The 25917-nt window shown below is 49.1% G+C and overlaps 11 protein-coding genes and 1 non-coding gene across 12 annotated transcripts; 6 read left to right on the forward strand and 6 right to left on the reverse strand.

Annotated features, from left to right (window-relative positions):
* The first annotated feature begins 830 nt into the window (after positions 1-830).
* FOBCDRAFT_251101 (protein-tyrosine phosphatase-like protein) lies at positions 831-2753 on the forward strand. Its single transcript, XM_031187178.3, has 4 exons — positions 831-972; positions 1030-1102; positions 1152-1221; positions 1921-2753. Exons 1-4 carry the CDS (start codon positions 956-958, stop codon positions 2670-2672), a joined length of 912 nt encoding a protein of 303 aa, XP_031038313.3. The 5' UTR covers positions 831-955; the 3' UTR covers positions 2673-2753.
* FOBCDRAFT_162978 (eukaryotic mitochondrial regulator protein-domain-containing protein) lies at positions 2754-4135 on the reverse strand. The gene is made up of 2 exons (XM_031187176.3): positions 3604-4135; positions 2754-3429 (listed from the first exon to the last, which is right to left on the reverse strand). Exons 1-2 carry the CDS (start codon positions 4024-4026, stop codon positions 2887-2889), a joined length of 966 nt encoding a protein of 321 aa, XP_031038311.2. The 5' UTR covers positions 4027-4135; the 3' UTR covers positions 2754-2886.
* Positions 4136-4430: 295 nt separating this feature from the next.
* Positions 4431-7491, reverse strand: FOBCDRAFT_294378 (uncharacterized protein). The gene is made up of 2 exons (XM_059611845.1): positions 5026-7491; positions 4431-4974 (listed from the first exon to the last, which is right to left on the reverse strand). Exons 1-2 carry the CDS (start codon positions 7408-7410, stop codon positions 4777-4779), a joined length of 2583 nt encoding a protein of 860 aa, XP_059465095.1. The 5' UTR covers positions 7411-7491; the 3' UTR covers positions 4431-4776.
* Positions 7492-8902: 1411 nt separating this feature from the next.
* Positions 8903-9549, forward strand: FOBCDRAFT_202738 (uncharacterized protein; the record flags this gene model as incomplete). The annotated part of the gene is made up of 2 exons (XM_059609043.1): positions 8903-9062; positions 9092-9549. 2 exons carry the CDS (start codon positions 8903-8905, stop codon positions 9547-9549), a joined length of 618 nt encoding a protein of 205 aa, XP_059465096.1.
* A 655-nt stretch (positions 9550-10204) lies between these two features.
* Positions 10205-11220, forward strand: FOBCDRAFT_294386 (glycosyl hydrolase; the record flags this gene model as incomplete). The annotated part of the gene is made up of 1 exon (XM_031187170.3): positions 10205-11220. The coding sequence occupies exon 1, from the start codon at positions 10237-10239 to the stop codon at positions 11218-11220; it is 984 nt and encodes a 327-aa protein (XP_031038305.2). The 5' UTR covers positions 10205-10236.
* Positions 11221-11272: 52 nt separating this feature from the next.
* On the reverse strand, positions 11273-15004 carry FOBCDRAFT_225250 (uncharacterized protein). Its single transcript, XM_031187168.3, has one exon. The coding sequence runs from the start codon at positions 14738-14740 to the stop codon at positions 11390-11392; it is 3351 nt and encodes a 1116-aa protein (XP_031038303.2). The 5' UTR covers positions 14741-15004; the 3' UTR covers positions 11273-11389.
* A 957-nt stretch (positions 15005-15961) lies between these two features.
* On the forward strand, positions 15962-16035 carry FOBCDRAFT_t139. The gene has a single exon. It is a non-coding gene; the product is annotated as a tRNA-Val (tRNA).
* Positions 16036-16411: 376 nt separating this feature from the next.
* On the forward strand, positions 16412-17339 carry FOBCDRAFT_138328 (acyl-CoA N-acyltransferase; the record flags this gene model as incomplete). The annotated part of the gene is made up of 4 exons (XM_031187167.3): positions 16412-16698; positions 16749-16978; positions 17210-17265; positions 17295-17339. 4 exons carry the CDS (start codon positions 16412-16414, stop codon positions 17337-17339), a joined length of 618 nt encoding a protein of 205 aa, XP_031038302.2.
* A 363-nt stretch (positions 17340-17702) lies between these two features.
* On the reverse strand, positions 17703-18908 carry FOBCDRAFT_251108 (uncharacterized protein). Its single transcript, XM_031187165.3, has 3 exons — positions 18558-18908; positions 18293-18505; positions 17703-18245 (listed from the first exon to the last, which is right to left on the reverse strand). Exons 1-3 carry the CDS (start codon positions 18678-18680, stop codon positions 17799-17801), a joined length of 783 nt encoding a protein of 260 aa, XP_031038300.2. The 5' UTR covers positions 18681-18908; the 3' UTR covers positions 17703-17798.
* Positions 18909-19543: 635 nt separating this feature from the next.
* Positions 19544-21089, forward strand: FOBCDRAFT_39899 (chaperonin 10-like protein). The gene is made up of 3 exons (XM_031187164.3): positions 19544-19754; positions 19808-20178; positions 20230-21089. Exons 1-3 carry the CDS (start codon positions 19698-19700, stop codon positions 20942-20944), a joined length of 1143 nt encoding a protein of 380 aa, XP_031038299.2. The 5' UTR covers positions 19544-19697; the 3' UTR covers positions 20945-21089.
* A 376-nt stretch (positions 21090-21465) lies between these two features.
* On the reverse strand, positions 21466-22722 carry FOBCDRAFT_294393 (NADP-dependent oxidoreductase domain-containing protein). The gene is made up of 5 exons (XM_031187163.3): positions 22630-22722; positions 22301-22566; positions 22088-22249; positions 21792-22038; positions 21466-21739 (listed from the first exon to the last, which is right to left on the reverse strand). The coding sequence occupies exons 1-5, from the start codon at positions 22685-22687 to the stop codon at positions 21543-21545; spliced, it is 930 nt and encodes a 309-aa protein (XP_031038298.2). The 5' UTR covers positions 22688-22722; the 3' UTR covers positions 21466-21542.
* Positions 22723-23413: 691 nt separating this feature from the next.
* Positions 23414-25298, reverse strand: FOBCDRAFT_39906 (t-SNARE). Its single transcript, XM_031187161.3, has 3 exons — positions 24599-25298; positions 23828-24527; positions 23414-23751 (listed from the first exon to the last, which is right to left on the reverse strand). The coding sequence occupies exons 1-3, from the start codon at positions 24840-24842 to the stop codon at positions 23727-23729; spliced, it is 969 nt and encodes a 322-aa protein (XP_031038296.1). The 5' UTR covers positions 24843-25298; the 3' UTR covers positions 23414-23726.
* Between the last annotated feature and the right edge of the window lie 619 nt (positions 25299-25917).

The raw sequence follows: 25917 nt of genomic DNA on the forward strand, positions 1-25917 counted from the left end.
GTTAGAGACGGGACGAATAAACTCATGCCTGAAACAGTGATTGATTGGACGTCATTGGCTAGAAAGCCACATGGTCTGGCAGGGAACAGGCGGGGGGCGGTGTTGTTTCAATTGACTCAGCCTACCAACCAATTCGTTGAGTCACATGAGATTTTGAGCCGCATCCACGCAGAGCCTCAACATTGAATTGAGGGAACGGTTCCTCTGTAGGGTCCGTGAATACGAGGCGAGTTAGGATGATAGAATGAATTAGATGCCGTAATATTCCCTATAATCTTGCCTAGATGCAACGGCATGCTGTTGGGGCACAGTCTAGTTTCCAGCATCGCCTCGCATACGAGACGAGACTCCGTCCTAAACAAGACTCCTGGCTGATTCATAGTCGCTGCCTTGATCTAACAAACAAATCAAGCGTTTCGAATTTGCGAAGAACAATGAGACTAAAGCTTCAAGAAACAGGGCTATGCTCAATTGTCCTGTAGTAGCCCCCTGAGGCATCCCTCTTTCATCCTATCTCCCTCGCTTCCCAGCCAAACAATGACTATTGCAAATGTTTCGTATTCCCACTAACAAGATGGAAACTCGCTTTCAAGCAGATAATCATCGCAACTATAGTCTCAAGCGTGGCACTGCTATCGCCTCGGACTTTAATCCCTGTTATTCACTGACTTGGACTTCATCTCGTGTGATTTGTGCCCACTACAATGGACTTGTTGCTGGATGGAACTCGGAACTTACAGGCCTCTGGATCATATACGACTTGAATTGAATTGTTCATATATTTCTATATAACCATGGCCATCTGCATATCTCTGATCATGATACCAACACACTTCTTCACTCACCAAACCTCATCAAGACTATAGCACATCTTGTGTCTACGGATACCAACGCTACATCTCTTAGCTCAAAGACTCAACTCTACTACTCAACCAACCCAACAACACCATTAGACATGGCTGCCATTAACTTGTAAGTCGATAACATCCACTGTCGTTACCAACATCAGTAGTCTCTAACCATTTCCAGCGCCTCTACCGCCTGCTCTGCTGGCAACCGTGGGCAGCTCACCAACAGTGCGTCTGTTTCCCGATGGCAATGTGTAAGTTGTTTGAAGATGGGACTTGGCAGAAATATACTGACCTTCACAGTGCAACTGCAACTACGGCTGGCAGAATGTCGACCTTGAAACTCTGTGCACTGCTTGTCAGGTCCCTCGTTGTGGAAGCTGCATCTACTGTTAAGATGTGGAACGACAGACTCAGTTCAATTTTGACACCAAGACTTCATCTTTCTCTTCTTGCAGACTGGTGCAGCTTGTATTACTATGAGATGTGGATGGCCTAGATCTTTGGAGTTGGAGGACGTTCGTCTTGGGCTTTTTGCTTAAAATACCTGGTCTTTCAAAAACTTAGAAGGGGGGCTCGCGCTTGCTTTGATTTATTTTCCTTTGTTTCCCATAGAAAATCCAACTACTCACGCTCTTTAACAACATTGCCTTCGAAGTGACTCTTTATTGCTGGCCTACCAGTGCTAGGTCTATGTGATTGTGGACATTGACAAACTTGTAACTTCCAAAATGAGACAAAGCTTTAGTTTAAACTTACGTGTCTAGACAACAAATGGATAATATTTAAACAGAAACATCGTTTAGTTGTGAGAGACTCTAGATTTGGCAGTGACTTATACCCGTCTCTGGACCGAGGCATGATTGATGACGCCCCACCTCCACCAACATTAACCACCATATGTGAACTGGCTCTCTTGTTGACGAGGTCTGCCTTGGGTCACTGCAATAATAATTCTACCTGTAATAGATCTTAGCAGAAATCATCACCATCCAACTACTCTATCACATCTAAATCATGGCAAACCTCGGCCCTCCTTTCCATCCCATCGCCGGCGTCGCAAACTTCCGAGATCTCGGGGGCCATCCATTGCCTATAAAGTCCCGCCCCGGATACACAATCAGATCCGGCCTCATCTTCCGCTCAGCAGAACCATCCCGTCTCACCGAAGACGGCGTCTCGGCGCTACAGGACCTCAAGATCTCACACGTCTACGACCTGCGCTCGCGAACTGAGATCGAGCGCTACGCTACAGGAACCCGAGAGTGGCCCGGCGCCCAACGGGTCTTTACTCCGGTGTTCTTAGACGAGGATTACGGTCCGGAGGCTATTGCATTGCGATTTCGGAATTACACCGCCGAAGGGAGCCAGGGATTTGTTGAGGCGTATCGGGGAATTTGGGAGACGGGAACGGATTCTATCAACACTATTCTCTCGCATCTTGCCAGACCGGATCCTTCACCCCTACTCATCCACTGCACTGCAGGCAAGGATAGAACTGGTGTAGTATGCGCTTTCATCTTGTCTATATGCGGCGTGGATGAAGGCACTATTGCTCATGAGTATGGTTTGACTGAGGTTGGCCTTGGTGACTTTCGTGAGGAGCTTCTTGCTGCTGTGATGAAGAGTCCTGAACTGAGAGCCAACCCCGAAGGTGCTCAACGATTACTGGGAGCCAAGCCCGAGAACATGCTTGCTGCTTTGGAAGCACTTCGTAAACAACATGGCTCTGTCGAGGAGTATGTGGTAAAGAACTGTGGTCTGACAGTGGAGGATCTTGAGCAGATTCGAAAGAACTTGATCGTGCCCGAGGAGAGCAGGTAGTAGTGTCGATGAGTTATGAATGACGACTCAGGACCATGATGAACATCAACGTCAATGGCACAGGCTGAGCATGTTTATAGAGGATCACATACAAAAATGCAAGCGCTATTCATCATCTCTGGACGAGTATACAGTCCATGTCTAATTAATACATGGCGTTGGTATTCGTATAGTACAGTTTCGCCACCCCATATCCCATAAATATTCATACACTTCAAGGCACTGACGTAGGAATCTTGACCAACCCACGCTTGCGGTCCTCGAACGGCGCACCATACCGCCAACCAGTACCTTTCCTTGATCGACCATCACGACCAACATCATCGACGTTAATCTCCTTAAATCGGAACTCGTAGCGATCTGTCTTGACGCGCTTCGTTCGCTCCTCCTCACGCCTGCGCTCGTTCAGAATCTTCTTGGCTACTCTGTCCTCGTCTGCCTGTGTGACTGCCTGGAACTTGGCTACTGCCTCTGGTCGTGCAGTGCCCTTGATGATGTCTTGCTCCATCTTGATGAGCTCGGGTTGAGGTGATCGCTGATCGGCGGAGAGCATGTTGTCGTGGAAGGCCTTGGCGGCGTCTTCTCTTGTGAAGTGTCGGGATTCAGACACTGGTGTGAATAGTTGTTGTAGGGTAAGGTTGTGTACGTGAATCTCGTTGATAGGCTCGTGAGGTATATTCTCCTCGCCTTCATTGTAATGTGTCTTGGGTAGCATCTTCATAACTGCCTTGGCGTAAGGTGTCGCTAATTGCTTGCCCTTGAGGTTGGTTAGCATTGCTATCGAAAGAGTAAAAAAGCAAGCCCAAAATCAGATGATGCTATCAGAGTATATAAAAGTATAACCATGTATGTGTCTTCAAGACTAATCGAAAATTTTGTTTGGTCTCATCATATAGCAGGGCAGATAGAGCTTCACTGGGATGGTACTTACTTCGGAGAGCCATTGCTTCTCAACCTCCTTCAGTCGCACAACAGCAGCAACTCTCCTCACGTCGATGTGCATTTCAGCAGACACCGCCTTCAGAGACATGCCCTTCGCCGTCACCTTCTCATAGATGATCTCCCTCGTCGCATCAGAGAGCACAGGCTGACTTCGGAAGAGGGGGTTGAGAGGAAAAGGCTGATCATTGTGAGGACCGAGGTAATTAGGACCGTTGCCAGGCTCGGCGAGATTTCTGCCACTGCCTGAGTTCAACCACTCGAACATCTGCGCACGACCCTTGCTCATCTTCTCGCGGCATGGCGTTGTCGAGAAGGTTCGGAGGAACGGAGACGAGGAGGTCCTCGTGGAGAAGGAAATGGTGGCATCGAGGCCAGCCAGCGGCGTCGATGCACCGCGCACTCGAGGAGGCATGGTTACAGCGGCTTCAGATTCTCTCTGACTCTCTGCTGCATTACATGCGACCCAGGACCAATTGATTAGAATTGGTTGGATGTCAGGTCGGAAAAGGCTGCACTTGTTTGGAGGTGTTTAATGCTGTTCCGAAGTGTGCAGTAATTTTCATCCCCCGGAGGGTTTAATTATCCGGCCCGACGTCACCAACCTCGCGATCCACACAAGATGGGGCGGAAGCCAGTGGGACAGTGATGAAAGCTCTTGTCCAAGAGTTGAGATGAGAAGTAATTAATTAATTCTCAAAGCTCGGTACAATATATAGACTGGACTTATCTCGTTCACTGAGGCGTACTCGAGCCCTAGATTCACCTCGTCAGAAACGTCATTAACTCTGCAGCTTCGAACTATAGCTTGCGTCTTCTCAACATGTATTATTCAAGTCTCATGGCATTATAAACATTGGTATTCATATGTATCTGTTACCTGCGCCATCATGCTTTGCGTACATTATACAACTCCCTTCTTACCCAGCTCCCAACAAACATCAAATGCCAAACATTAATCCTATGGCGAAAACTATAGGTAGCAGACAGATCTCTGAGACAACTCATGTTTGCTGTTGCCTCGGCGGGTGAATAATACCAATGACTCGTTTTTGGCTCATCTCGAATTTTACCAGAATATTTGTTGTTTCCTGGCGTATATTTTAATGTCAAGACCAGACCTGTTGTGCTGAAGCATGTATCTTCGTAAATCCAACTCGCGCTATCAACCAGGCTTGGTCATCGAGAGGCGGTTCTTCTTTGATTTGGCTTTGGCTGCTGCGACTGCAGCCTTCTTAGCAGCGGCGGTCTCCTCAGCTTCTTGAGAAATCTCCTTCCACTTGCGCCAGCCGTCAAAGTCGATGAGGGCCTGCATGCAACCCCATTCCATTACCTTGCGCTCTAGCCAGACAAAATTGACGGGCTGTATCATGAGTTAGCTACTTATCTTTGCTTGTCAGTGCGATCTACATACCTTGGTCAAAAAGTCGTTACAGCCAGCGGCTAGAGCTTCGTGTCGGTCACTCTGTAAGGAGCTAGCAGTCAAAGCGACAATAATCACAGGACTCTTGAACAAGGAAGGGTTCTCCAGGCGGTCTTTGTCGTCGAGTTCGTCAGGGTTTTCCGTCGTGACCACACCATCGGGAGATGATGAAAAGACACCAATCGAGTTAACTCGTTCTAATCTTCGAATTTCACGAGTCGCTTCGAGACCGTTCATGACTGGAAGTTGAATATCCATCAGAACCAAGTGAAATCCACCACTCCTCCACTTCTTTACAGCATCTCGTCCATTCATGGCGGTTGACCATCGCACCTTGAGGCGCTTCACAAAGGCTTCCAAAAGTTTCAAATTGATAGGGTTATCTTCCACAATCAGGACATTGATAGGAGGCACGCCGCCATTGAGCATGCCCGGCGGTAAACTAGGGTGTTCGGCCTTTTTGCTCTTCTTGGTTTTCGCCGTAGATCGAGGTGAAACTGGCCTGACTGGAGGTGTCGATACGCGAACTGCCGAAGGCTCGGGGGCGGGAGGTGTCGGTAGAGGAGGGGCAGCAGGTGGCATACCAGGTTGATCTGAAGAGTTTGAATGAGTTCGTGAATGCGGTAGCCTCGGGTTGAAGTGTTGCGTACCATGGTTCGCATGATTCGCGGCGGCGGCGGCAGCCAGTGACACGGCAGAGCCATTAGCAATCAGTGTTGGCGACGATGTATGAGTGCGGCCTAATCTGGGACGATCCGGACGATCGCGATATGCGCGTGATCTACCAGGCGATGGGATAGGTGGGATATGGCCAGTCCCTAATACTGCGATTGAGTGCGGGGCCTGAGGATTAACATGCGCCGGAACTGCAACTGGAAGATGTGGTGAGCCGACAGCGCCAGGATGGGCGGCGACGGAAGGAAAGTAGCCATCGCTTGTTTCTGTAGGCCGACCGTCCTCGCTGTAGTAGATGTTACCAACATATGCTGGAACGACGGGGCGCGGGGAAGCTTTAGGCGCACGTCTTGGAATGTCAATTACAAGAGCTTCTTCAACGGTTTGTCCACCTGGATAATAAGCATCAAGAGTCCGACCCATTGGCTCCTCAGGGTTGAGAACACGTTCTGAATGTTGATCGCGAGGAATAATGCGAATGTTGATGTCTGGAGAGTCGAAGCTTCGACCGAGTGAGTTTGAGTATTTACGTAGAATCATATCGCGGACATCATCGACCAGGTCGTCTTCGTTGACGGTAACGAGGGTCGGCGAGGCATGAGGTCGCTTGACCCAGATCTTTCGGGTCACCATATTTCCGTTAATAGGCGCGTATGAGCTGGTCTGATTGTATCCGGGTTCGTTTGCGGATGGTGAAAGGAGCGTATTAATCAAGGTCGTCTGGCGATTCGACAGCAAGCTTTGTCGTCGGGGCGGCGGGGCTGGTCGTGACGAAGAGCCAGGGGTTCCAGCTTGTGGAAGACCAGGAGACGTTGCGACAAATGTCGTCGAGGTTGCTGCCGCCAGAGGCACAAAGACGGCAGACTTTGGAGAGTTGGGGGCTTGGTCGAGACTCAACACGTCGTCGTCATTGTGACCAGCAAGCTCAGAACCAGCGTCCAACTCAAGACTTGCGACCTTTCTTGGGCGCGCAGTAGGTGACGGGGGTTCCGAGTCCTGGGAGTCTTCGTGGATACGGTCGAGATTGGAGTTTGCCTGGCGCTGACGCGATGGTGAAGGCTGTTCCGAAGGATGAAGTGACGGAGAGAGCAATGGAGGTTGATTGAAGTGAAGTCTTGGATGAGGTTGTGGCGGGTGCAGATCGCTATGGGGCGGGAGCTGGTCGCTAGAGCTAGTGGCGGTTGTATCAGGCTCTTCATCCAGGTCATCGAGGCTCTGCTGATCTATAGGCGGAGACGGCTGTTTCAGTGGCTCGCTCGTGGTGTCGGGCGCTGTGGAATTGTCGTTAGCGGGTGGGACCGCTGCTTCAGCACCTATTTCCGAGGAACTCTTGGCTGCCGACTCTGAATTTGAGTTTGAGTTTGAGCTTGACTTTGCTGCTTCTGAAACCTCTCGAGAACCCTCGAGCTTTGCAACGTCATCGCCATCTTCTCGTTGTCGATGCGAACCATCAGGCGTCGTTGTCATGCCACGTCGGCTACTCACGGTGCCCCTCGAATTGCTCACAGCCCGCTGAGACGAGTGGTCCCCGTCTCCGTCACGAGCTCGAGAACGATCGCGATCCCATAAGTGACGACTCCCGAACGACGACGAGGTGGTGTCGGTAATGCTCCGAGTGGAAGATGCCTGTGAACCTGCCGTCGAGTGTCTCCTTTTGGTGAACTTGGCTCGAAGGCGCGAGGCGATATCAGTAGCTCCCATTAGGTCGACATTGGCATCCTTTGGTGGCAGGACGCGACCGGGACGTGGAGTCGGAGTTTTGAAGGTGAGGTGATATAACAGGGAGACTAAGACAACGGCCCAACTGTTGGCGAAATTCGGTTAAAGAATTAATCTAGACAAAGGAGACGAAGACTGAATGAGTGAATGAGTGAAGACAGCAAAAATTGCGAGTGAATGGTCTGTACCGAGCTTCGCAATATTATCGATGGACAAGCAGACAGGCAAAGCTCTCGGAACAGGGTATCAACAAGCGAGGCCGATAAGGATTAAAAGGGGAATAAAAGAACCTGACGATCCCAAGACTGAAGACCAGAGCCAGGTAAAAGAAGAAAAAATGCCTGTCATGGATATCACGGAAGTAAAAAAAAAAAATAATCTCCAAGGGGTAGATCCGCCGTTGCAGTGTCGATGGGATCCAGAGCCAAAGCTTTCCCCCCAGGATATCAAGCACAAGCACAAGCACAAGCAGGCAAGCAAGCTTGGTTTTTAGGCGTGCTTTCGGGCCTCGTTATGATCGTGATTGCGCGCTCGTTTTTTTGGCCAGGTAATTTTAAGCCGAGCCTGCATTGGCTCGAGCTGTACTCCGTACAATGCACAGCTAGCTCATTGCACCCATTCGAGATGGTTACACCCATTCAAAAACCACCCGAGCGCCTCCATCGACAGGGGTCATCCAGGTCAATTGGACTTATTTTCCACTCAGACCATCGCTTCACCTGTCAAATATTGACAACAGGCTTCTGAAAGTCTTCTTTAAAGATGGGTCCCTGGTCCATTCGGCGTTGGGGCTGATTTTTGGACTCTGTTGTCAATCTGAATCTCTCGTCAAGAGATTCTCAGAGTCAAAAACTGGCGTTTTGAGATCATTCCATTTCTTGAGGTTGTGTCACATCTCACATGTAACAATGAGTTCACATGCTGCAGTGCTGCTCATGCATTGCGCCGTTTGTGCCCCGTGGCTTGATACCCCAGACCCAGCTTCTCCTTCAATGAAGCCATTGGGAGCCGGAGCATAACAAACTTTACGCGGCCCTTTTCCATGACATCGCCAGAAAGGTCAGGCTTGGCGGCATATTCCCCCGGTTGGAGTATCTTCTTTTTGTTGAAGAATGACACACAATCTGAAGGTGATTGCAGCCATTTCATCAGTGATTTTCTTCAACGTATCAGACTTGGGTGAGAGTATAAAGCAAGGAAACGGTAACAGTAGAAGAGTGCATAACAAGTATATGCTTTTAGCAACCAAATACACAAGGTCTTGCTGTTTGTTACACGCCAATCTCATATTTCGAGATGTTGCGAATGGTGGATGATGAGAAGTGGGGACCTGAACAGCTCAAGAAGCTGACATAATTGGGCGCGCATCAATTCGCCTCCAGCATACACCAACCTTTCTGTCGATCAACCATTAAGAACTTACAATATTTGTCACTACAACAATATTAATACTGTATATCACAGATAAATTGTCATGGCTCCTATAAAACCTCTAGGCGAGCAACCAGACAAGCCCGTCCCGCGCGTACCCAAAACTCCATCTCGGACTGCACAGATTCAAGCGCAGAACCGAAGGCGAGAGTACCTCAGTCGACATCCCTCATACTTTGATAACCTGGAGCACGAGCTCGCTGGTAAAGCCGTACTACTCGATCATCCCCAGCTCCCAACCTGACTTTGCCCCTAGATCCCGTGCTGTACGAACGGCTAGTAAAGAGGTTCCAGTCAGCCTCGGAGCGTGAAGCCGAGGGCAAAGCCAAAGGCTATGGCAGGACCCTCGAGGCTGACTTGCAGCGAGGAGAATCCAAACTGAAGCGGCTGAAAGATGGTGACCTTGAGAGCTCAGGTGGTGATCTTGAGCATCCATGGGAGAAACCAGCAGCAGACAAAGCCCATGGCCTTCTCTTATGGCATGCGTTCCTAGAAGAACGCTTCGTTCATGGACTAGACGAGGACTTTGACTATAAGCCCGTCGACGCAGATGAAGATCTCGATACCATGATCAGACGAGACGCTCAAGATGCCTGGTTCGACGATGAAGAACCAAGTTGGATAGATGAGGATGAATCCTCAGCACAGCTCCCAACAAGACAAGGCGAGACTGGAGTCCAAGACTTCTAGGTCCGCAGTATCTCTCTCATCCGACCCCATCTCCCACTCTCAAACTGGTGATCTCAAAGACCCGACCCAGAACCACAGAGACCCTCTCTATTTTAGCCAACGAATTACACGTCGATAATGACGATCCCATGAATTACCGCACCACATTGCCACTTACCCTGAAGGCACAAGCTAACTGAATTATGCATATTAAAAACATGCCGGCATTTTGGTAGCTATTTTGCCTAAATTCTGCTGTTAGTCTAGCAGGCAAATCTGTTATATCAGACAACATATGATGAAATAACCACAGAAACTCTCACGATGTTTTTGGGTAAAATAGCCCAGGAACAAATACGCCACAATTGAACGGGTAGAATCTATTACCGGCGGCTAATTCAAGCCGTCGCACCGTTTCATTGACTTATTCTCTCCAACTGAGAGCGTACGCATCATGCCGAGGTGCTTGGCTTGGCTTTCTAACTTGATCATCTGGTGTGGAACTCAACCCGGGTAATTGCGTGGCCTGACTGGATAAATGAATCAACTGAGATGAGCCTCAAGTCGCATTTACAAGTCAACGCGGGGTCAATTATCCATATCATATTATAATTCTCATTCAAATATTAATAGGCAGTCCTCTCTCAGCCACTGCAAGTCATCACCTCCAACCAAACAACACGCTACATCTCATAAAAGTCATACATCATGGCGCCTCTCATCACCAACGTCTACAGCGCCGACCCTTCGGCGCATGTCTTCAATGGCAAGATCTACGTCTATCCTTCTCACGACCGTGAGACCGATATCAAGTTCAACGACAATGGCGATCAGTACGACATGGCCGATTACCATGTCTTCAGCACTGAGAGCCTCGACCCACCAGCTGAGGTCGTCGACCACGGTGTTGTTCTAAAGACAGAAGACATCCCCTGGGTTTCCAAGCAACTCTGGGCTCCCGATGCCGCTGAGAAGAACGGCAAATTCTACCTCTACTTCCCCGCCAGAGATAAGCAAGGAATATTTCGCATCGGTGTTGCTGTTGGTGACAAGCCTGAGGGACCTTTCACTCCCGACCCAGAGCCCATCAAGGGAAGCTACAGTATTGACCCTGCAAGCTTCGTGGATGAGGATGGACAAGCGTACCTCTACTTTGGAGGTCTTTGGGGTGGGCAGTTGCAATGCTACCAGAAGGGTAATGATATCTTTGACCCCGAGTGGCAGGGTCCTAAGGAGGTCAGCGGCGAGGGTGTTCCCGCCCAAGGACCAAGAGTAGCCAAGCTCAGTGAGGACATGCACCAATTCGCCGATGAAGTCAAGGAGATCCAGATCCTTGACCCTGAGACTGGCAAGCCCATTCTGGGAGATGACCATGACCGACGTTTCTTTGAGGCTGCGTGGATGCACAAGAGGAATGGAAAGTACTACTTCTCGTACTCAACAGGCGACACACACTTCCTGTGCTTCGCTACTGGAGACAGCCCATACGGACCTTTCACTTACGGTGGACGTATTCTGGAGCCTGTGCTGGGATGGACGACACATCACTCCATTGTTGAGTTCAAGGGCAAGACATATCTCTTCTACCACGACTGCGAGTTAAGCAAGGGTGTGGATCACTTGAGATCTGTCAAGGCTAAGGAGATCTTCTATGACGATGGTGGCAAGATCATCACTACTACAGCTGATTAAATATTCACAACGTTGCACATATGAGGAAAAAAAGATACAATTGATGTAAATAGACCACATATATCCAAGTCATTCCGCCGTGAAACACTCCATATTGTTGTACACCTAAATCACAAAACCTCCGAGTCATTCCGTATCGTAACTCATCAGCATAAAGTCCCACTTACACTTACACGACTCCAACACGAAGCTTGTTCAAGGCTTCCTCATACCTAGCTGGGTTATGATCGATCAGCATACTCGTTCCAAATCTCAGCTCTTTAAAGCGCTCCTCAACATCCTTGACATATTTCATCACAATTCTCTGGGCTGGCTTTCCAATGTGATCTTCTTCGGGTAGCAAGAATGCATCTCGCCTCAAAACCCGTTGTGTCTCGATGGTAAAAACCTCTCCAGGTGGCACAAGCTTACGGTTCGTCATACCAGCTCTGAGGCCCTGCAACACTGAATGACCCCATTTCGAGGAGTCTCCAGATGGGACAGAGGGCAAACCTCCGTACCACTTATCTGCTACACCAGTCTGGAAGGCCTGCCATATGCGTTGACGTATCTCCGCCTTGGCTTGTTGTTGGTCATTCTTGAAAGCGAGTGCAACTGCCTGAAAGTCGTGCAGAACTCCCAGTGACAAATATGGAACGATGTCGTTTCCATGAACAACGGTCGTAATGAGACCACGCGTTCTCTTACGTAGAGATGCTGACATAGTGCTGGGAGGCCCATAGGCATACACGTGTATAGGACGTCGTGGTGGTAACGTAGAGTGAACAGGTAGGAGCCCATCGGATAGTTCATCACCAACAGTCCTTTCTGGTCCCTCGATCGCAGTCACAAAGCCAGTGCCTGTTGGGTTTGGTTCGGAAAGCATCACTCCAAGCAATGCCGTCACTGCGCCGCCGAGGGAATGGCCACAGAGAACAAGCCCATAATCTGGAAATTCGAGCAATGCTTCTCGGAGAGTAAACAGCACGCGGCGATCGCCACCGTATAGAAGACGACGAGCTGAGGCATGAACACCTTTGTGTACCTTGTGGCCTCGACCACGCCAAGTCAAAACATCATAATCACATGTCATATCTGCCAGAACATCCTCAAAACCTAGTGTACCTCGACAAGCAAGCACGACTGCTTTAGCATCATGGTCCAGGGAGATGTAGTGCACCAAAGGAACGCCAGTACCGGTTGAACCACTAGAGTCCGTCCCTCCTTGTGGATCAACAATAGAGGCAAGAAGAACACTGTGGGTGTCTGATTCAGTATGATGGACAAAGTGTCTGACATCTGTATGGGTGCTATCCCAAGCTCTCAATAGGGGCATGTCTTTCGAAATGCCCATGAACTTGAGAAACGCGGAACCGTACGATGCAGAGGAGAACCTCATATACCTTGTGATGTTTCGAAGTACATGTGCTTGAGGAAATATTCCATTCACCGTACCATCACGTCGAAGGACCCCAAGTGCATCTGACGCTGTGTAGGCGCTCTTTTGATGGTAGTATGAAAGGACCAGCGATGATTGTGAATCATTGGATGCCATGCTCCAAAGACTTGGGCTCTTACGAAGGACCCTACGGTGACCGGCAGAAATTGGAGGAGGTGCAAGCAGACCATCATTTTGGGCTTGCTGAACCCAAGACGAATCAAATGCGGCACCACTCAGCGAAACACTCGGAGAGTGGGTTGGGGTGCCATACCCTGAATGGATGGAGTACGTATCTGTTTGAGATATCATAGAATCTCGACGACGTTCGTGAACGGAGACATAGCTTGCACGGGAAGGGTTGCGTGGTATAAGTTCCGCCTTCTCAATACGCTTTTGATCCGAGGAAGAGCGCGGGCTATGCATGGGTTTGTTGCCAGTCTTGCTAACAGTTGTTATCCGTGACTGTGGACGAGGTCTACTTTCCGGTGGCGGTGAATCCTTGTTCCAAATATTCGAGATTGACTGACTTCCATCTCGAAGAGCCTGTCTGAGACCAGTCTTTTTCTCGCTTGTCTGGCTCGTTGTCGAAGAATCTGACTTCCTTTTGGGTAAAACTCTTCTGGTAGTTATAGTGCTTTCTCGCGGGGCAGTGGTCTTATTGGTGGCTTGTGAGGAGTTGACAGGTGCGCGAGGTCTCTTCTGGTTTGCTTCACGTTGTGGAGTCTTGATTTCTACTGGCGACGATGGTGGTGACGCGGAAGTTGGTCGTGTGAACTTCCCCTTTTCATCTCGTATTACACTGGCTCGAGGTTTTGGTATGGTCTGAGGAGAAGTTCGGGATGTTTGATCGTTGGCACTTTTGACAGGTCTTGAACGTTGTGGTGGAGGCGACTTAACTCCCGTTGTCCTCACCTTCTTCGGCACTTGGGGAGGTTCTTTGGCTGGAACCTCAGGGGCCGGCTCCCCCTTTGATACATCAATCACAGAGACAGGTATGTCCTGAGACCCCTGAAAGGAAACGTCACCAGTCCTTGATCGCTCGAGCCTATAGACAACACGGTAACTGGAGGCTTCGGGAGGGTCGTTTAGTATCTGACTGGTACGACGGCCTGTCTGACTACTCAATCCCTTGGTCTCAACGATCTCGGCACCTGGTAGTAAAGGTAAAGGGAATGGACGAGGTCCGTCAACGTCAATGGTGACTGTTTGTGTTGATGACACTGTGTTGGAAATGGAAACGGATGTGTCGGGAGGGAGTTTCTTGACCATTTCATCTTTTAGCTGGTCGATGACAGCTTCCTCTTCTTTAAAAGATGCAGATTGAGAACCAATAACGGCTTGCTGGAGATTGGTAGGACTTGTGTCCCGAGATGTCGAACCGGTCGGCCTCGTGAAGGCTGGTGTTCGAGTAATGCGATCTTGAATGTCGACACGTTCGCCATCGTTTAACACAACGACGTCCCATATGATCTCTTCGGAGTCCTGTCGTCGTTTTTCCTCTTCGACCATCTTCCAGGACCATCTTTGTAGGTATGCCAAAGCACATAACCCAAGCACAAGATCCATCATACCAACAGTATCCCCATGAATGCCGGTGGCGGGATCATGGAACTCCCGTCTAATCAGTGTGACGATACTTGCAATGGCTCGAGAGGAATCAGTTGAGCCGAAGATCTGATCGAGCGAAGACAGAAATAGCTGCGATATCCCTGAAGCCATCGAGAAAGTTGTACTTGTGAAGTGAAAACCTGCACTCGTCCAAAAGACGGCCTGGGACATGGCATGGTGAAGATGCTCGAAACTCCGTTCGATGATGGATTCGGCTTCAACGGTAGACATGTCGCTTTGCGACCGCGAGAGTGTTTCTCTTCCTGCTTGCGATAGAACAGTTTCGACCATGCTGCGAGCAAGTTCCAAGGAGGATAAAGTGGTTACCTTTGCAGCACTTAGACCGTAAGATCCGGCCCTGGAACCGAGACGAATAGCGAGGCATGTTGAGCGAGTTGCAAGACTCACGGCTTGAGCTACTGGAGAGGGGAGTAGTGTTCGGCCAGGTTGCGGAGGGAGGTCCTCGGCCGATATGATGCTTGAGTTATCCATGGCGAAGCGTTTGTCATTGAAGCCCGATTGTAATGGCGTTGAGGGGCGAAAGAAGGTGGGATATGACGGGATAGTTGTAGCTGAATGATACCAGTCTAATCTTCGAATGCTTGTTCATGGGAAATAATAACAAACGAGAGGTCTGAGTGTTTCTGGCTTATTTCGAGACGAGGTTTGAGCGAAGTTTGAGTAGTTCAACTTTAGCGTCATGAATCTCAACACATGGAACACGCTGAAGGGTGGCCACGAATAACACCAATTACATGGTCGGAATGTAGATAAGAACGTGACAAAGGACTAATGGCATGTCGCTTGTGATTCTGGTTGGACGACATGGAATAATACAGGGAATAAGACAGAGACAGAGACAGAGATGCTTCAAGAGATGACGAGATGTGAAACAGATTTGCATGTGATTGCATGATAAAGGAGCCTGTACCTGCCAAGACCCGACTTGATGCTTGACAACTCATCAATTTAAATCCTTGCTCTCTTAGTGAGTTGTTAGTGTCTGACCGCGCTGTTGTAATTCGCCTTATAAATTGAGTTTTGTACCTGATCAGACCTCGATGTTGCAGTGCTATCTGAGGGTGTCAAGCAGAATATTCCGAGTTTGGGGAGCTTTTGATAGCGATTATCAGGGTCTAGAAGCCATCCAATTTCGAGTGTCTTAAAACATTCAATCTCTTGACACGACCCTTCATGCCTCAAATGATAACAAGATTACCGAATGTCTCTAGTAAACAATCACTTATTGGACTTGAGACGCGAATTGTTGGTGGTAAAAAACAAAACAACGGAACTTTGAGACATGGAACTTACCTTATCCTTGAATGACTGGTGACGCCTCTCCATCTATTCATGCCATGCTTCAAGCATGTGATTTGACTCAAGTAAACAGAAGGGACCATCTGTTGCGGCTCGACCGTTTGTGTTCCTGATCTCATAGTCGCCTGTATCGCATAACGAACCACAGCATGTGTTTAGCGGTCGTAGGATGCCTATAATAGCAATTTGGATTGCGTTACTTAACTTTATGCAATAAACTCACCACGAGAGTTTGCTTAATGTATCTATCCGGCCGATAGATAAGACTGGAGCTTTCCTTTCATCCGTATAAGTGAACCATGGAATGACTTCGCAACAGCTTCATCGCCCTTCACCAATACCAAAATCTTCAACCCCAACTGATTCCCTCATTCCCATCCAATCAAATACCTCGGTTCCGTGGTCTAGTTGGTTATGGCATCTCGTTAACACCGAGAAGGTCCCCGGTTCGATCCCGGGCGGAACCACACTTTTTGTCCTTTGGCCTCTTTTTTAAGTGTCGGGATCGCCTTGAGGCTATGACTCGCTGACCCCTGAGCGATGATGGTAAATCGTCCCCGATATAGAACCAGTGGGGGGCACTAAACACAAAAGGTACGGGAAAGGACAAGCCAAGCTCAGCTCAAGACTCCGCCCATTCTGTTCTGAAACGGAAAAAGACGAAACCGCTTCCAGATCTTACCTCGATAATATCTCAACATCTTACATATTCTTTTGAGTATATCTCTCTTCAATTGCTCTGTTTGAATATCTTTCAAGGTCTTTTTGTTGAGACATCTCCCGTGCCCCTCGACAACCACCCCGCCAAACACAATCCCCCACCAAATCGACACCGACACCGCCATGGCTCAAGAAGGCATGTTCAGCGCCAACCTCCTCTCCCCTGAGGTCAGCGCCGCTCTCCCCGAGGGTTATACTCTGCGCGCTCTGCGAAAGTCAGACTTCAACAGCGGTTTTCTCGACTGTTTGCGTGTCTTGACCACCGTTGGCGACATCACTGAAGCCGATTTTGCCAAGCAGTATGATGACATGCTCGCTGCTGGCAGTTACTACATTATCATCATTGAGGACACTTCGCGCGGAGACAAGCCTGTTGTTGGAACTGGCGCCTTGATCACTGAGCGCAAGTTGTAAGTCAATGACCTTCAATCTCTCTCAGACAATCGCTAACAGTCTGTAGCATTCACAGCCTGGGCGCCGTAGGCCACATCGAAGATATCGCCGTCGCAAAGGACCAGCAGGGCAAGAAGCTCGGTCTCCGAATCATCCAAGCCCTAGACCACATCGCCGAGCAAGTTGGCTGCTACAAGAGCATCCTCGACTGCAGCGAAGCCAACGAGGGTTTCTACGTCAAGTGCGGCTTCCGAAGAGCAGGCCTCCAGATGGCCCACTACTATGAAGGCTCAAAGGGTAAATCCCAGTGATTTCATTAAGTGATTCTACGATATTATGAAATGCGTATGCGTATGCGTGGCGCATGCGCATGTTTCCTTTTGTTATCATTTGTGTGCATTACACAGAGGCTGATGCGGTTTCGCATGGCGCAGGAAGCAAAATCTAAAGAGGATACGATACTGAGTGGGTTTAGAGGTAGATCTGGACGGGAGAATATAGACGAAATTTCTTGCACTGCTTATACAGTTACCGAGCGACGGAGTGATCTTAGCAGCAACCCGAGACATTCGGAGAAAATCCATGTAAGCTGTTGTATGACATGGACCATCAGCTGAGTGAGGTTTCATATTCGGCTTCCGATTCGAAGCACATGTAAATGTCCGATAAGTTTGCGCATAAAACCTGCTTATATGCCGAATTGTTAGCTACAACCAACCAGCTGAATATCTTCAGTCTCGACCAATTCTCTAAAGTCTTTTCGTCGAAATCCCCAAGTCAGTATCAACATGTCCGACGAGCTGAGCCATTCCTTCATCAAAGTCCGAATTGCGGCTTTGCAATTGCTGTAGGTGATATCCTGATACTGTGGAATTCTTGCCAAGTTGATCGCTACAGTGTCCGGTCCAAGAACCCTGATACTTTCCATATCGTTAGGCACCTCACAAACCGAGTCACGACTTTCGTCGACCCAAGCGGTTCTCTTCGCTTGGCCAAACGAAAACTTGTTCGCGCCCGTCGTTAATCACTCGCCATTCCAACTTTGTAAAAACGCCAGAGATATTATATTATAATCTATTTTCAAGATTGCTTCAGAGACCACCCTCAAACGTATCGTTTATCGGCCCATCCAACCACCATCAACAACCAACACATGCCCACTCACATACCCACTGGCCTTACTCGCCAGATAAACAGCTGTACCCTTGAAGTCATCCGGTGAACCCCAGTTACCAGCAGGAATTCGCGAAGTAATACTAGCAAGACGTTCTGGGTTTGCAAGAAGAGCCTCGTTCATATCGGTAGCGATGTAACCGGGAGCAATGGCGTTTACGGTGATGCCCCTTGAGGTCCACTCGTTGGCGAAACTCTTGGTGACTTGGCCTACCGCACCCTTGGAGGCGGCGTAGGCGGGGACAGTGAAACCGCCCTGGAACGTGAGGAGGGAGGCGAAGTTGATGATGCTGCCGCGACGGCCGGTGATGGGGGAGGGTTCGAGGTTGAGCATGTGGGCGCCGACCTCGCGGCAGAGGGTGAAGACGGAGTTGAGGTTTACTTGGATGACCTAGACGTTGTTAGACACATTTTACAACAGAGAGTGACTTTTCATACCTCATTGAAGTCGCTGTCAGGGAAGACTTCACAAGGGTGTCGTCGCTGAATACCAGCGCAGTTCACCAAGATGCGAATCTGGTGTCCATCAGCTAGCACCTTAGGCACGAGCCCAGCAACAGATTCTTGCGACGATAGATCAGCAGTGTAAATAAAAGCCTTTCGGCCAAGCTTCTCGATAGACTCTTTTGTTGACTGTGATGTAGTATCTCGCTGTACGTCCAGTTAGTCTCGAGTTCTGGCCTCATCATGAGATGTCCCGTACCTGAACAAGAATAATATCGGCACCAGCTTCAGCAAGACCAATCGCTACAGCTTGGCCAATACCACGCGTACCGCCAGTTACGAGAGCAGTCTGGCCCTCAAGGGAGAAGAAAGAAGCAGACATTTTGAGATATTAGTTACTGACGTCGTGAGGAATTGGTGATGTTTTTTGTTTTATTTAACGAGGGGCAGTCAGTTCCACCATGAGATGGGCTGGGGTATTACGCTATTAATGACCGAGGGGTAAACTTTTGAGCTCCGACTTAGGAGGAGCCGGATTGGTTCTAATTTGGCGAGTTGGACCGGACTAGAACTGGCCAATTGATTATTTGTTCGTAATGCAGGTTTACTTTGTAGGTTTGCATTCAACCGGCTTGTGAAGGTCGGAGAGAAGGCCGAAGACGAGCTTTGGATCCCCGCAGAGGGATGATGCTGATTCTGTATCATGAGATATCTCCAGAGACTGGTACCATGCAGCTCTTTGGATAACAGCTCATACAATCAAGGCTGCAAACACCTAATGATTATCTCAAGATAAAATATTCTTTATAGAGACAACTTTGTTATTCACCTTGATCCAGCTCATGAATCGGCCAACATTTCCTCCCAGGGCTTCTCCAACACTCTCCAAAACAGTGGATCGTCCTAAACCCAACGGCTCAATCTTTAGCGCTTCACCCCGCGGGATACAGGGCAGTGGGGGCACGCTAACACTGGCTCTACCACTGCGGATAAAGATTCTCTCTTCCTTTTTTTGCTGTCATGGGGGCATTGCACGTCATGGGACGTCTCGTCGCGGGGCATTTCGATGTTATCGTGGGGCGCCTTTTCCGAGGCCATCTCGGTCCTCTCTCCGCGATATTAGTTTGAGAATCAATTAGGGATTGTAGTAGAATAGCTTCTGTCCAATCCGATATTTGGTCGACATCGGCCCTGGCTTGAATGTCCTTGTTTAGTTCCGCCCTTTACTAACCCACCTCTCGCTCTCGTCTTGATCCATGATCTTCCAATAACTTTTGCATCTGTAACACTGGCCATTTTCTGCATATTCCTGTCACAATAGTTCACCAATTACTCAATTGCTCTTCTTTAATCATTCCCTTCATCATATCACCACTTTCGCCTCTCTTATACCTTCATCATGGCAACTGAGCGTGTCAAGGCCTCCGTCCTCCACGGCGAGAAGGATCTCCGTCTGGTAAACACCATTACTCAATTGCATTCAAGATCGCAGACTGACTCAATTGACAGGAAGAACGTGAACTTCCGGCACCCTCAAGCAACGAAGTCCAGGTCGCCGTCAAGTCAACCGGCCTCTGTGGTTCCGATCTTCACTACTACAACCACTTCCGCAACGGCGACATCATCGTTCGCGAACCTCTCACCCTCGGCCATGAGTCTGCAGGCACAGTCGTAGCCGTCGGCTCAGACGTTACACATCTCAAGCCTGGCGACCACGTCGCGCTCGAGGTTGGTCTTCCTTGTGAGGCTTGTGAGCTCTGTGGTGAGGGTCGTTACAACATTTGCCGTGGAATGAAGTTCCGCAGCTCAGCGAAGGCCAATCCTCATGCGCAGGGAACTCTACAGGAGAAAATCAACCACCCTGCTAAGTGGTGCCACAAGTAAGACAATTGAAGCTTCGTCAGTTGAGAAATGTACTGACTTTGGCTCAGAATGCCCGAACATGTTACTCTCGATCTCGGCGCTCTCGTTGAGCCTCTCTCAGTCGCAATGCACGCCCGTGATCGCGCCGCTCTCCCCAAGGGCTCAACAGTCCTCGTTCTCGGTGCCGGTGCCGTCGGTCTTCTTGCAGCCGCTGTCGCAAAGGCCGACCAAGCCAAGACCGTCATCATCGCCGATATCCTCAAGGACCGCCTTGACTTTGCCATCAACAACGGCTTCGCCGATGCTTCAGTAGTCGTCCCCATGGAGCGACCACAAACTATTGAGGACAAGCTCGCCTTTGCTCAGAAGGTCGCTGCTATGGTGAAGGAGACACAGGTCAACGGAGAGGCTGTCGGTGAGGTTACAGCTGTGTACGAGTGCACTGGTGTAGAAACCTGTGTGCAAACAGCCATCTACGCTACCAAGCCTGGAGGCAAGGTCATGATTATTGGCATGGGAACTCCCGTCCTCACCATCCCCATGTCGGCCGCTGCTCTTCGCGAAGTCGACATCTTGGGTGTCTTCCGTTACGCCAACACGTACAAGGAGATCATTGAGCTTCTGGCCAACCCTCCTGCCAACATGCCTGACGTGAGCCGTCTAGTCACTCAAAGATACAAGGGCATGGAGAACATTGAGGAGGCTTTCAAGATGGCTGGCAAGGTGAGAGATGAACAAGGCAACCTTGTTATCAAGGTTGTTGTGGACTTCAACGAAAAATGACTAAAAGGTCGGTTGTAAATTAATAACGGTTGTGGGTGTTAACAGTGAGGGTTTTATGAATGGGATAAAAGGCGTGTTGTATGGGGTCTTGAGGATTATAGATACCTAGTTTCTGGCAAAATGATGAGATGTTTGACCACCTTGACCTTTCTCGCTGCTATACTTGACATGTCTGACTGATGAGTGAACATACCCATGGAAGACGGTGTTGAGAGAGCTGTATGTTCAACAGCCACAAAGTCTTCCACTAAAATGCAAACGAAATAACCAGTTTTTGGACATGCAGAAAGTTACATACTAGCATTTCAGGCCAGACTCGCAGACGCGGCATCGCAGTTCGGCAGATCCCATTGCAGACCAAACTAGGAGCATCCCACGGGGTGTTCCTCTGGCTTGATCCTCAAAGCATTATGGCTATATTACGCCAATGCAAGCACTAGCACATTAAGCAACGTCAAATATTCATGAGTTTTACTTTTTCTATTCATGAAGCCAACTCGGGCTTCTGATCTATTATAGATGTAATATCATTCAATGCCGCTTTTCATCATATCTCATCTTTATTCCCAATATCATATAACTATAGCCGACCTTTGATTCATGACTTATCGGGGAAACCGAAGTCGATGCCGAAGGGAGGATAGACATATCGCTTGACCTCGCCCTTCTTGACAAGGTCTTCGGAGTAGTCGTTCAAAGCCTTCATGTCCTCGTCGTCAAGGTCGACAATGGTCTTGTTGGCGGTGATACGCTCGGGGGTGACTGACTTGGCGAGGACGGTGCTGCCACGGGCGACTAGAAGACTGTTAGCAATAATACTTTTCACGATCAGGTTCATGAGACTTACCATGGTAGCTGAGGAGGACGGTAGAGGCGGAGACACCCTTCTTCTCGGCAATCTTGACAACAGGCTCAGCAGTCATGACGGGGCCACCAGTGCTGCCAAAGGGACTGTATGCCTCAATGTGAATGCCCTTCTCCTTGCAGAAGTCGACAATCTCCTGCTGAGGAAGACTGGGATGGTTCTCGATCTGGTTGACGGCGGGGATGATAGTGGCATGAGGCAGAAGCTCCTCGAGGTACTTCTTGCTGTACTATGCCGAGTGTTAGCTGAGACTGGTGGAATGAAGGTGATTAACACACGTTGCAGACACCGACACCACGGGTCTTGCCAGTAGCGGGGAGCTTCTCCATGAGCTTCCAGCCATCGACGTGGTTGTAGTCTCGGATAACATCTCGGGAACCATCAGGCTTCTTGGGGAACTTGTCGTCGTTACCCTCGGGGTTGAGGAGAAGAGGCCAGTGCTATAACCGCTTAGCAAGTAAACTCAAAGGTTCTTTTGAATCGTAACTTACCACCAGGAAAAGATCAACATAGTCAAGGCCAAGAGCCTTCAAGCTCTTGTCGAGACCAAGCTCAGGGCGGGTGTTATAAGTAGCCCAGACCTTGGTGACAACGAAGATGTCCTCACGCTTGACACCAGCCTCGAAAGCAGCCTTGAGACCAGCACCAACCTCCTCTTCGTTTCCGTAGCAGTAGGCGCAGTCGATCAGCTTGTAACCGTCCTTGAGAGCGTATGTGACGGCCTTCTCGACCTCGCCAGGGGGGGACTGCCAGGTACCTACAAGCAACAAAAATCAGTCAATTGAGCTCTTGAGGCTTAAAACATGTGAAAACAACGCACCGAGACCAAGGGCAGGAATCTCCTGGCCAGTGTTAAGCTTGAAGGTAGAGGGAGCCATTGTGTGAATCTTGTAAGACGGTGGATATCGTGAAGAAGATGAGAGGGATCTAAAACAAAACACAAGAGAAGAAGATCGTACAGAAGCGGGAGACATGCAGGTTATAAACCGCTGCCACATCATGAACATGACCCAATGCCCCTCATGCCTACGTAGCTTAATCTACCGAGCTACTCTATTACAGTATTCTTTCATAAACAAGCCCCCCCAATCTACGCTCATCTTTGCGGGGTGAACCCCGCCAAAACGCTAGGCATGTCACCGAGCTCGAGGGGCGTTTTTGCCTCTTCGAGCAAGTTTGGGGTGCAGTTTACACGGACAAGCGCTGATCGATGGAGATTTCTCGGGGTGGGGTTGCTCCGAGGGCTTGAGATGGTGAGTTGAGGCTAACTTGGAGTGGTAAAGAAGTCGGTGAGAACTCCGGCCGGCGATGCCCCCAAAGGTTGAAAGACACTGTTTATGGAGTTGTTACCCTTCCTGAGAATACCGGGTTTTCTACACTCGGTTGTATGCTAGAAAAGTGTGTAGGAAAAGTTAAAGGGCCGATGGCCGACTCTGCCTCTTTATATATCCTGTGCTGATGATGCTATGTCGGCTATATCTCATATCCTGGCCGTGATATACCAATCCCGTCAACGTGGGGGTTGCTTCTGAAGCCAACTGCCAAAGCCATGAGACCAATCATAAACAATTCCACTCTATTCACGGAAATGCCTGATACTTTGTCACCCAATATGTAAGTCTATGCCATTGAGGATCTACTGATTCATTATTAATCCCGAAACCCCCAACATGAGCCATCGACGAGAGTCTTCCTGCAAGACCCTTTCCCTCTATGCTACGTCGTTCCGATCCATCTCTAAAGAAAAAACGACTACAAAGTATAAGGTACAAACATACGTACATATGGAAAAGAAGTGCACCTATCGAATAGTACCCCGTTACAACAAAACATGTGCCGTAAACTCCCTTCCTTGGTCCAAGTTTTCCGCGCCCGCCTCTTTTTCTCGTGTCTTGTGTTGCGTTTCGTCGTCAAGGCTTAGCCCGAAACAAGAACCCAGATCCTAAATTTTGTTAGTAACTGCTGGATATCCTTGAATGTAGCCTTGCTGGTGTCCTAGAGGCAAAAGGTGAACTTACAGGAAGAAAATCATTAGCGTTCCAAACATCTTGGCAATCAACATCCTGTTGCTTGATACTCGGTTCCAGTACTTGAGAAGCTCTCGCTGTGCTCCTTCAACATTATCGACCACATCTTCTGTGTTGGCGTCAATGCGCTGGATCATCTCGCTTTGTTCCGAAACCATGGTAGCTAGTTGTCCAAAAATGCTGCCAAGCTCGCCAATGGTCTTCTCGATAGCTTCAATCGCTTCGCCTCGTTGTTGGATATATGTGTTGGAGGGCTGTGCCTCTTCCATCATCAGCAGCTGTTGATCGCCAACGGGGTTGAGAGACAGGGTATCTTGGGCTCCTGGTGCGGGTGAGTTGCGAGCTGGTGTTCCGTAGAGAGGAGAAGCCGACTGTTGAATTGATGGTTGAGCATGTTGCGACACGGAGGAGATGAAGTTCTCTGTTCTTGATCGCGATGCCTGGATGTTCTTGGTTCTGGCCTCGAGAACTTCCTTGAAGTTGACCGAGACGTCAGTGAGCTTGCCCTGTAGTAGGTAGACAACGTTCTTGTTGTGCTCGCCCTCCTGATCGGCCTTGGGGTGTTGTTGCTTGGTGAGTGTTTGAAGAGCTCCAATTTGCTGGTTCAGAGACGAGAGATCTTGCTTGATGACGAAAGTAAGCTCGTTGATTTCCACAGGACGGTCGTCGAAAAGTGTTCGTCGCTTCGCCACTATTTCTTGAGGTTAGAACTATGAACTACGCCGGGCATTCGCGTCGCCGAGATTGGCAGATAGTACTCACATTGAGCTAGCTTTTCCAACTTGCCCATAGTCGCAGAGATGCCACGTCCAATTTCAGCAGCCTTCCGGGCGAACTCGGATCGTCTTGGGGGACCTCCAGCATGGCCGTTGGCGGCATCTTTTTGCGCATCAGTCAATAGAGACCGGCGCTGAGAGCTGACTTTTGAGGAAGATTGTTTTCGCTGTGCCTGGGCGAGCACCGACTTGAACTCAGAGGTTCGGTCTTGAATAGATGCGACAGCCATGGTGGCCAAATTAAGAGGGGTTAAGGATAAAAGCCGAGATGTCAGACTGCGGCCAGCGCGGCTTCGTGTCTCGAAAAGAGTCGGGGGATCGATGTGATAGATAGCAGCGATAAATATGCCACCTATGCGACTTGTGTTTCACTGGAGATGTGTCGAGTTGCGAATGTCGAACGTCGATGTGGAAGGGTCCGGATCAGGTCTCGGTTGGCAGCGCAGGCGAAACGGAACGTCGAGGGGCGACGCGGACGAACGAATAGCAGGATAATTAGAAAGGAGTACTTTTTGGCGATTCGAATCGAAGAAGTTGGTCGAGAGTGCGATGTGTAAGAGAGAATTAAAGTGTCGCGAAGCCTCGGAGTGGTACTAAATGGAGAAAAAGGCTAGAGAGAGCTTAGTTAAACGGTAGATGCGCAACAAAGAATGCCAGAGACAAATGAGGTTTGATTTGAATTGGTTGTCGTTGCGTCTGAAAGGAGATTGGGGAACGTGTCGTTGGCTTGTTCCAGACTGGTCCAGTCTGGTCGAGGGGCAGGGGTAGGTTCAGTCAGTGAGTGTGATCCGCCACGCTGGCTGTTTTATTAGTGCTGGCTAGACTGTTATTAGATGTGTGGCTTTATATGTGGCTGAGTTTGAAGTTGAACTTTGAGAAGATTAGTTAGCTATAGCATCAGCGAAGGATATATTGACGCGAGTAGGTGATGAAGTATTTTATATCGATAAGTATGGATATGCTTTGAACATGTACTTCTGCTGAGACTGAAAAGTGCTATCACAATCATGGCCTGTATGTCTACATGGAGGGTTGAAGGTTGCGTATCGTGAGTTAATCACAAGATTTGCCAGAAAGACTATATACACTTTACTAGTCTATTTAGTATTCGAGATGCTTGGTATATGTAGCAAAGTGTTAAACTCATAGTAAGGGGTTCTTCATTGTTCAATCATCTTAGTGATCTACACGATAACTGCATACTCTCATTAGAAGCCTCTGCTACCAGCTCGTAAAGACCACCACCAAGCCTCCCTACAATCAATACCATTTCTTCGTATCGAAATTCTATGTTCGTAGCTTCTT

Source organism: Fusarium oxysporum, chromosome VI (assembly GCF_013085055.1).
Source record: "Fusarium oxysporum Fo47 chromosome VI, complete sequence".
NCBI lineage: Eukaryota > Fungi > Ascomycota > Sordariomycetes > Hypocreales > Nectriaceae > Fusarium > Fusarium oxysporum.

Bases quoted from the DNA above. Each gene is read 5' to 3' on its own strand.
- FOBCDRAFT_251101 (XM_031187178.3), top strand. The intron at 1,103-1,151 runs GTAAGTTGTTTG...TGACCTTCACAG, and splicing joins CTGTTTCCCGATGGCAATGT to TGCAACTGCAACTACGGCTG. The intron at 1,222-1,920 runs GTGGAAGCTGCA...CAAACTTCCGAG, and splicing joins TGCTTGTCAGGTCCCTCGTT to ATCTCGGGGGCCATCCATTG.
- FOBCDRAFT_162978 (XM_031187176.3), bottom strand. From the start codon at position 4,026: ATGCCTCCTCGAGTGCGCGGTGCATCGACGCCGCTGGCTGGCCTCGAT. The intron at 3,430-3,603 runs GTAAGTACCATC...ACCAACCTCAAG, and splicing joins AGAAGCAATGGCTCTCCGAA to GGCAAGCAATTAGCGACACC.
- FOBCDRAFT_294378 (XM_059611845.1), bottom strand. From the start codon at position 7,410: ATGGGAGCTACTGATATCGCCTCGCGCCTTCGAGCCAAGTTCACCAAA. The intron at 4,975-5,025 runs GTATGTAGATCG...CTCATGATACAG, and splicing joins GTAACGACTTTTTGACCAAG to CCCGTCAATTTTGTCTGGCT.
- FOBCDRAFT_225250 (XM_031187168.3), bottom strand. From the start codon at position 14,740: ATGGATAACTCAAGCATCATATCGGCCGAGGACCTCCCTCCGCAACCT.
- FOBCDRAFT_251108 (XM_031187165.3), bottom strand. From the start codon at position 18,680: ATGTCTGCTTCTTTCTTCTCCCTTGAGGGCCAGACTGCTCTCGTAACT. The intron at 18,506-18,557 runs GTACGGGACATC...CTGGACGTACAG, and splicing joins CCGATATTATTCTTGTTCAG to CGAGATACTACATCACAGTC. The intron at 18,246-18,292 runs GTATGAAAAGTC...AACAACGTCTAG, and splicing joins CTGACAGCGACTTCAATGAG to GTCATCCAAGTAAACCTCAA.
- FOBCDRAFT_39899 (XM_031187164.3), top strand. From the start codon at position 19,698: ATGGCAACTGAGCGTGTCAAGGCCTCCGTCCTCCACGGCGAGAAGGAT. The intron at 19,755-19,807 runs GTAAACACCATT...CTCAATTGACAG, and splicing joins GCGAGAAGGATCTCCGTCTG to GAAGAACGTGAACTTCCGGC. The intron at 20,179-20,229 runs GTAAGACAATTG...ACTTTGGCTCAG, and splicing joins CCTGCTAAGTGGTGCCACAA to AATGCCCGAACATGTTACTC.
- FOBCDRAFT_294393 (XM_031187163.3), bottom strand. From the start codon at position 22,687: ATGGCTCCCTCTACCTTCAAGCTTAACACTGGCCAGGAGATTCCTGCC. The intron at 22,567-22,629 runs GTGCGTTGTTTT...TGTTGCTTGTAG, and splicing joins GATTCCTGCCCTTGGTCTCG to GTACCTGGCAGTCCCCCCCT. The intron at 21,740-21,791 runs GTAAGTCTCATG...ACAGTCTTCTAG, and splicing joins CGTCCTCCTCAGCTACCATG to TCGCCCGTGGCAGCACCGTC.
- FOBCDRAFT_39906 (XM_031187161.3), bottom strand. From the start codon at position 24,842: ATGGCTGTCGCATCTATTCAAGACCGAACCTCTGAGTTCAAGTCGGTG. The intron at 24,528-24,598 runs GTGAGTACTATC...CTCAAGAAATAG, and splicing joins GTTGGAAAAGCTAGCTCAAT to TGGCGAAGCGACGAACACTT. The intron at 23,752-23,827 runs GTAAGTTCACCT...AACAAAATTTAG, and splicing joins ACGCTAATGATTTTCTTCCT to GATCTGGGTTCTTGTTTCGG.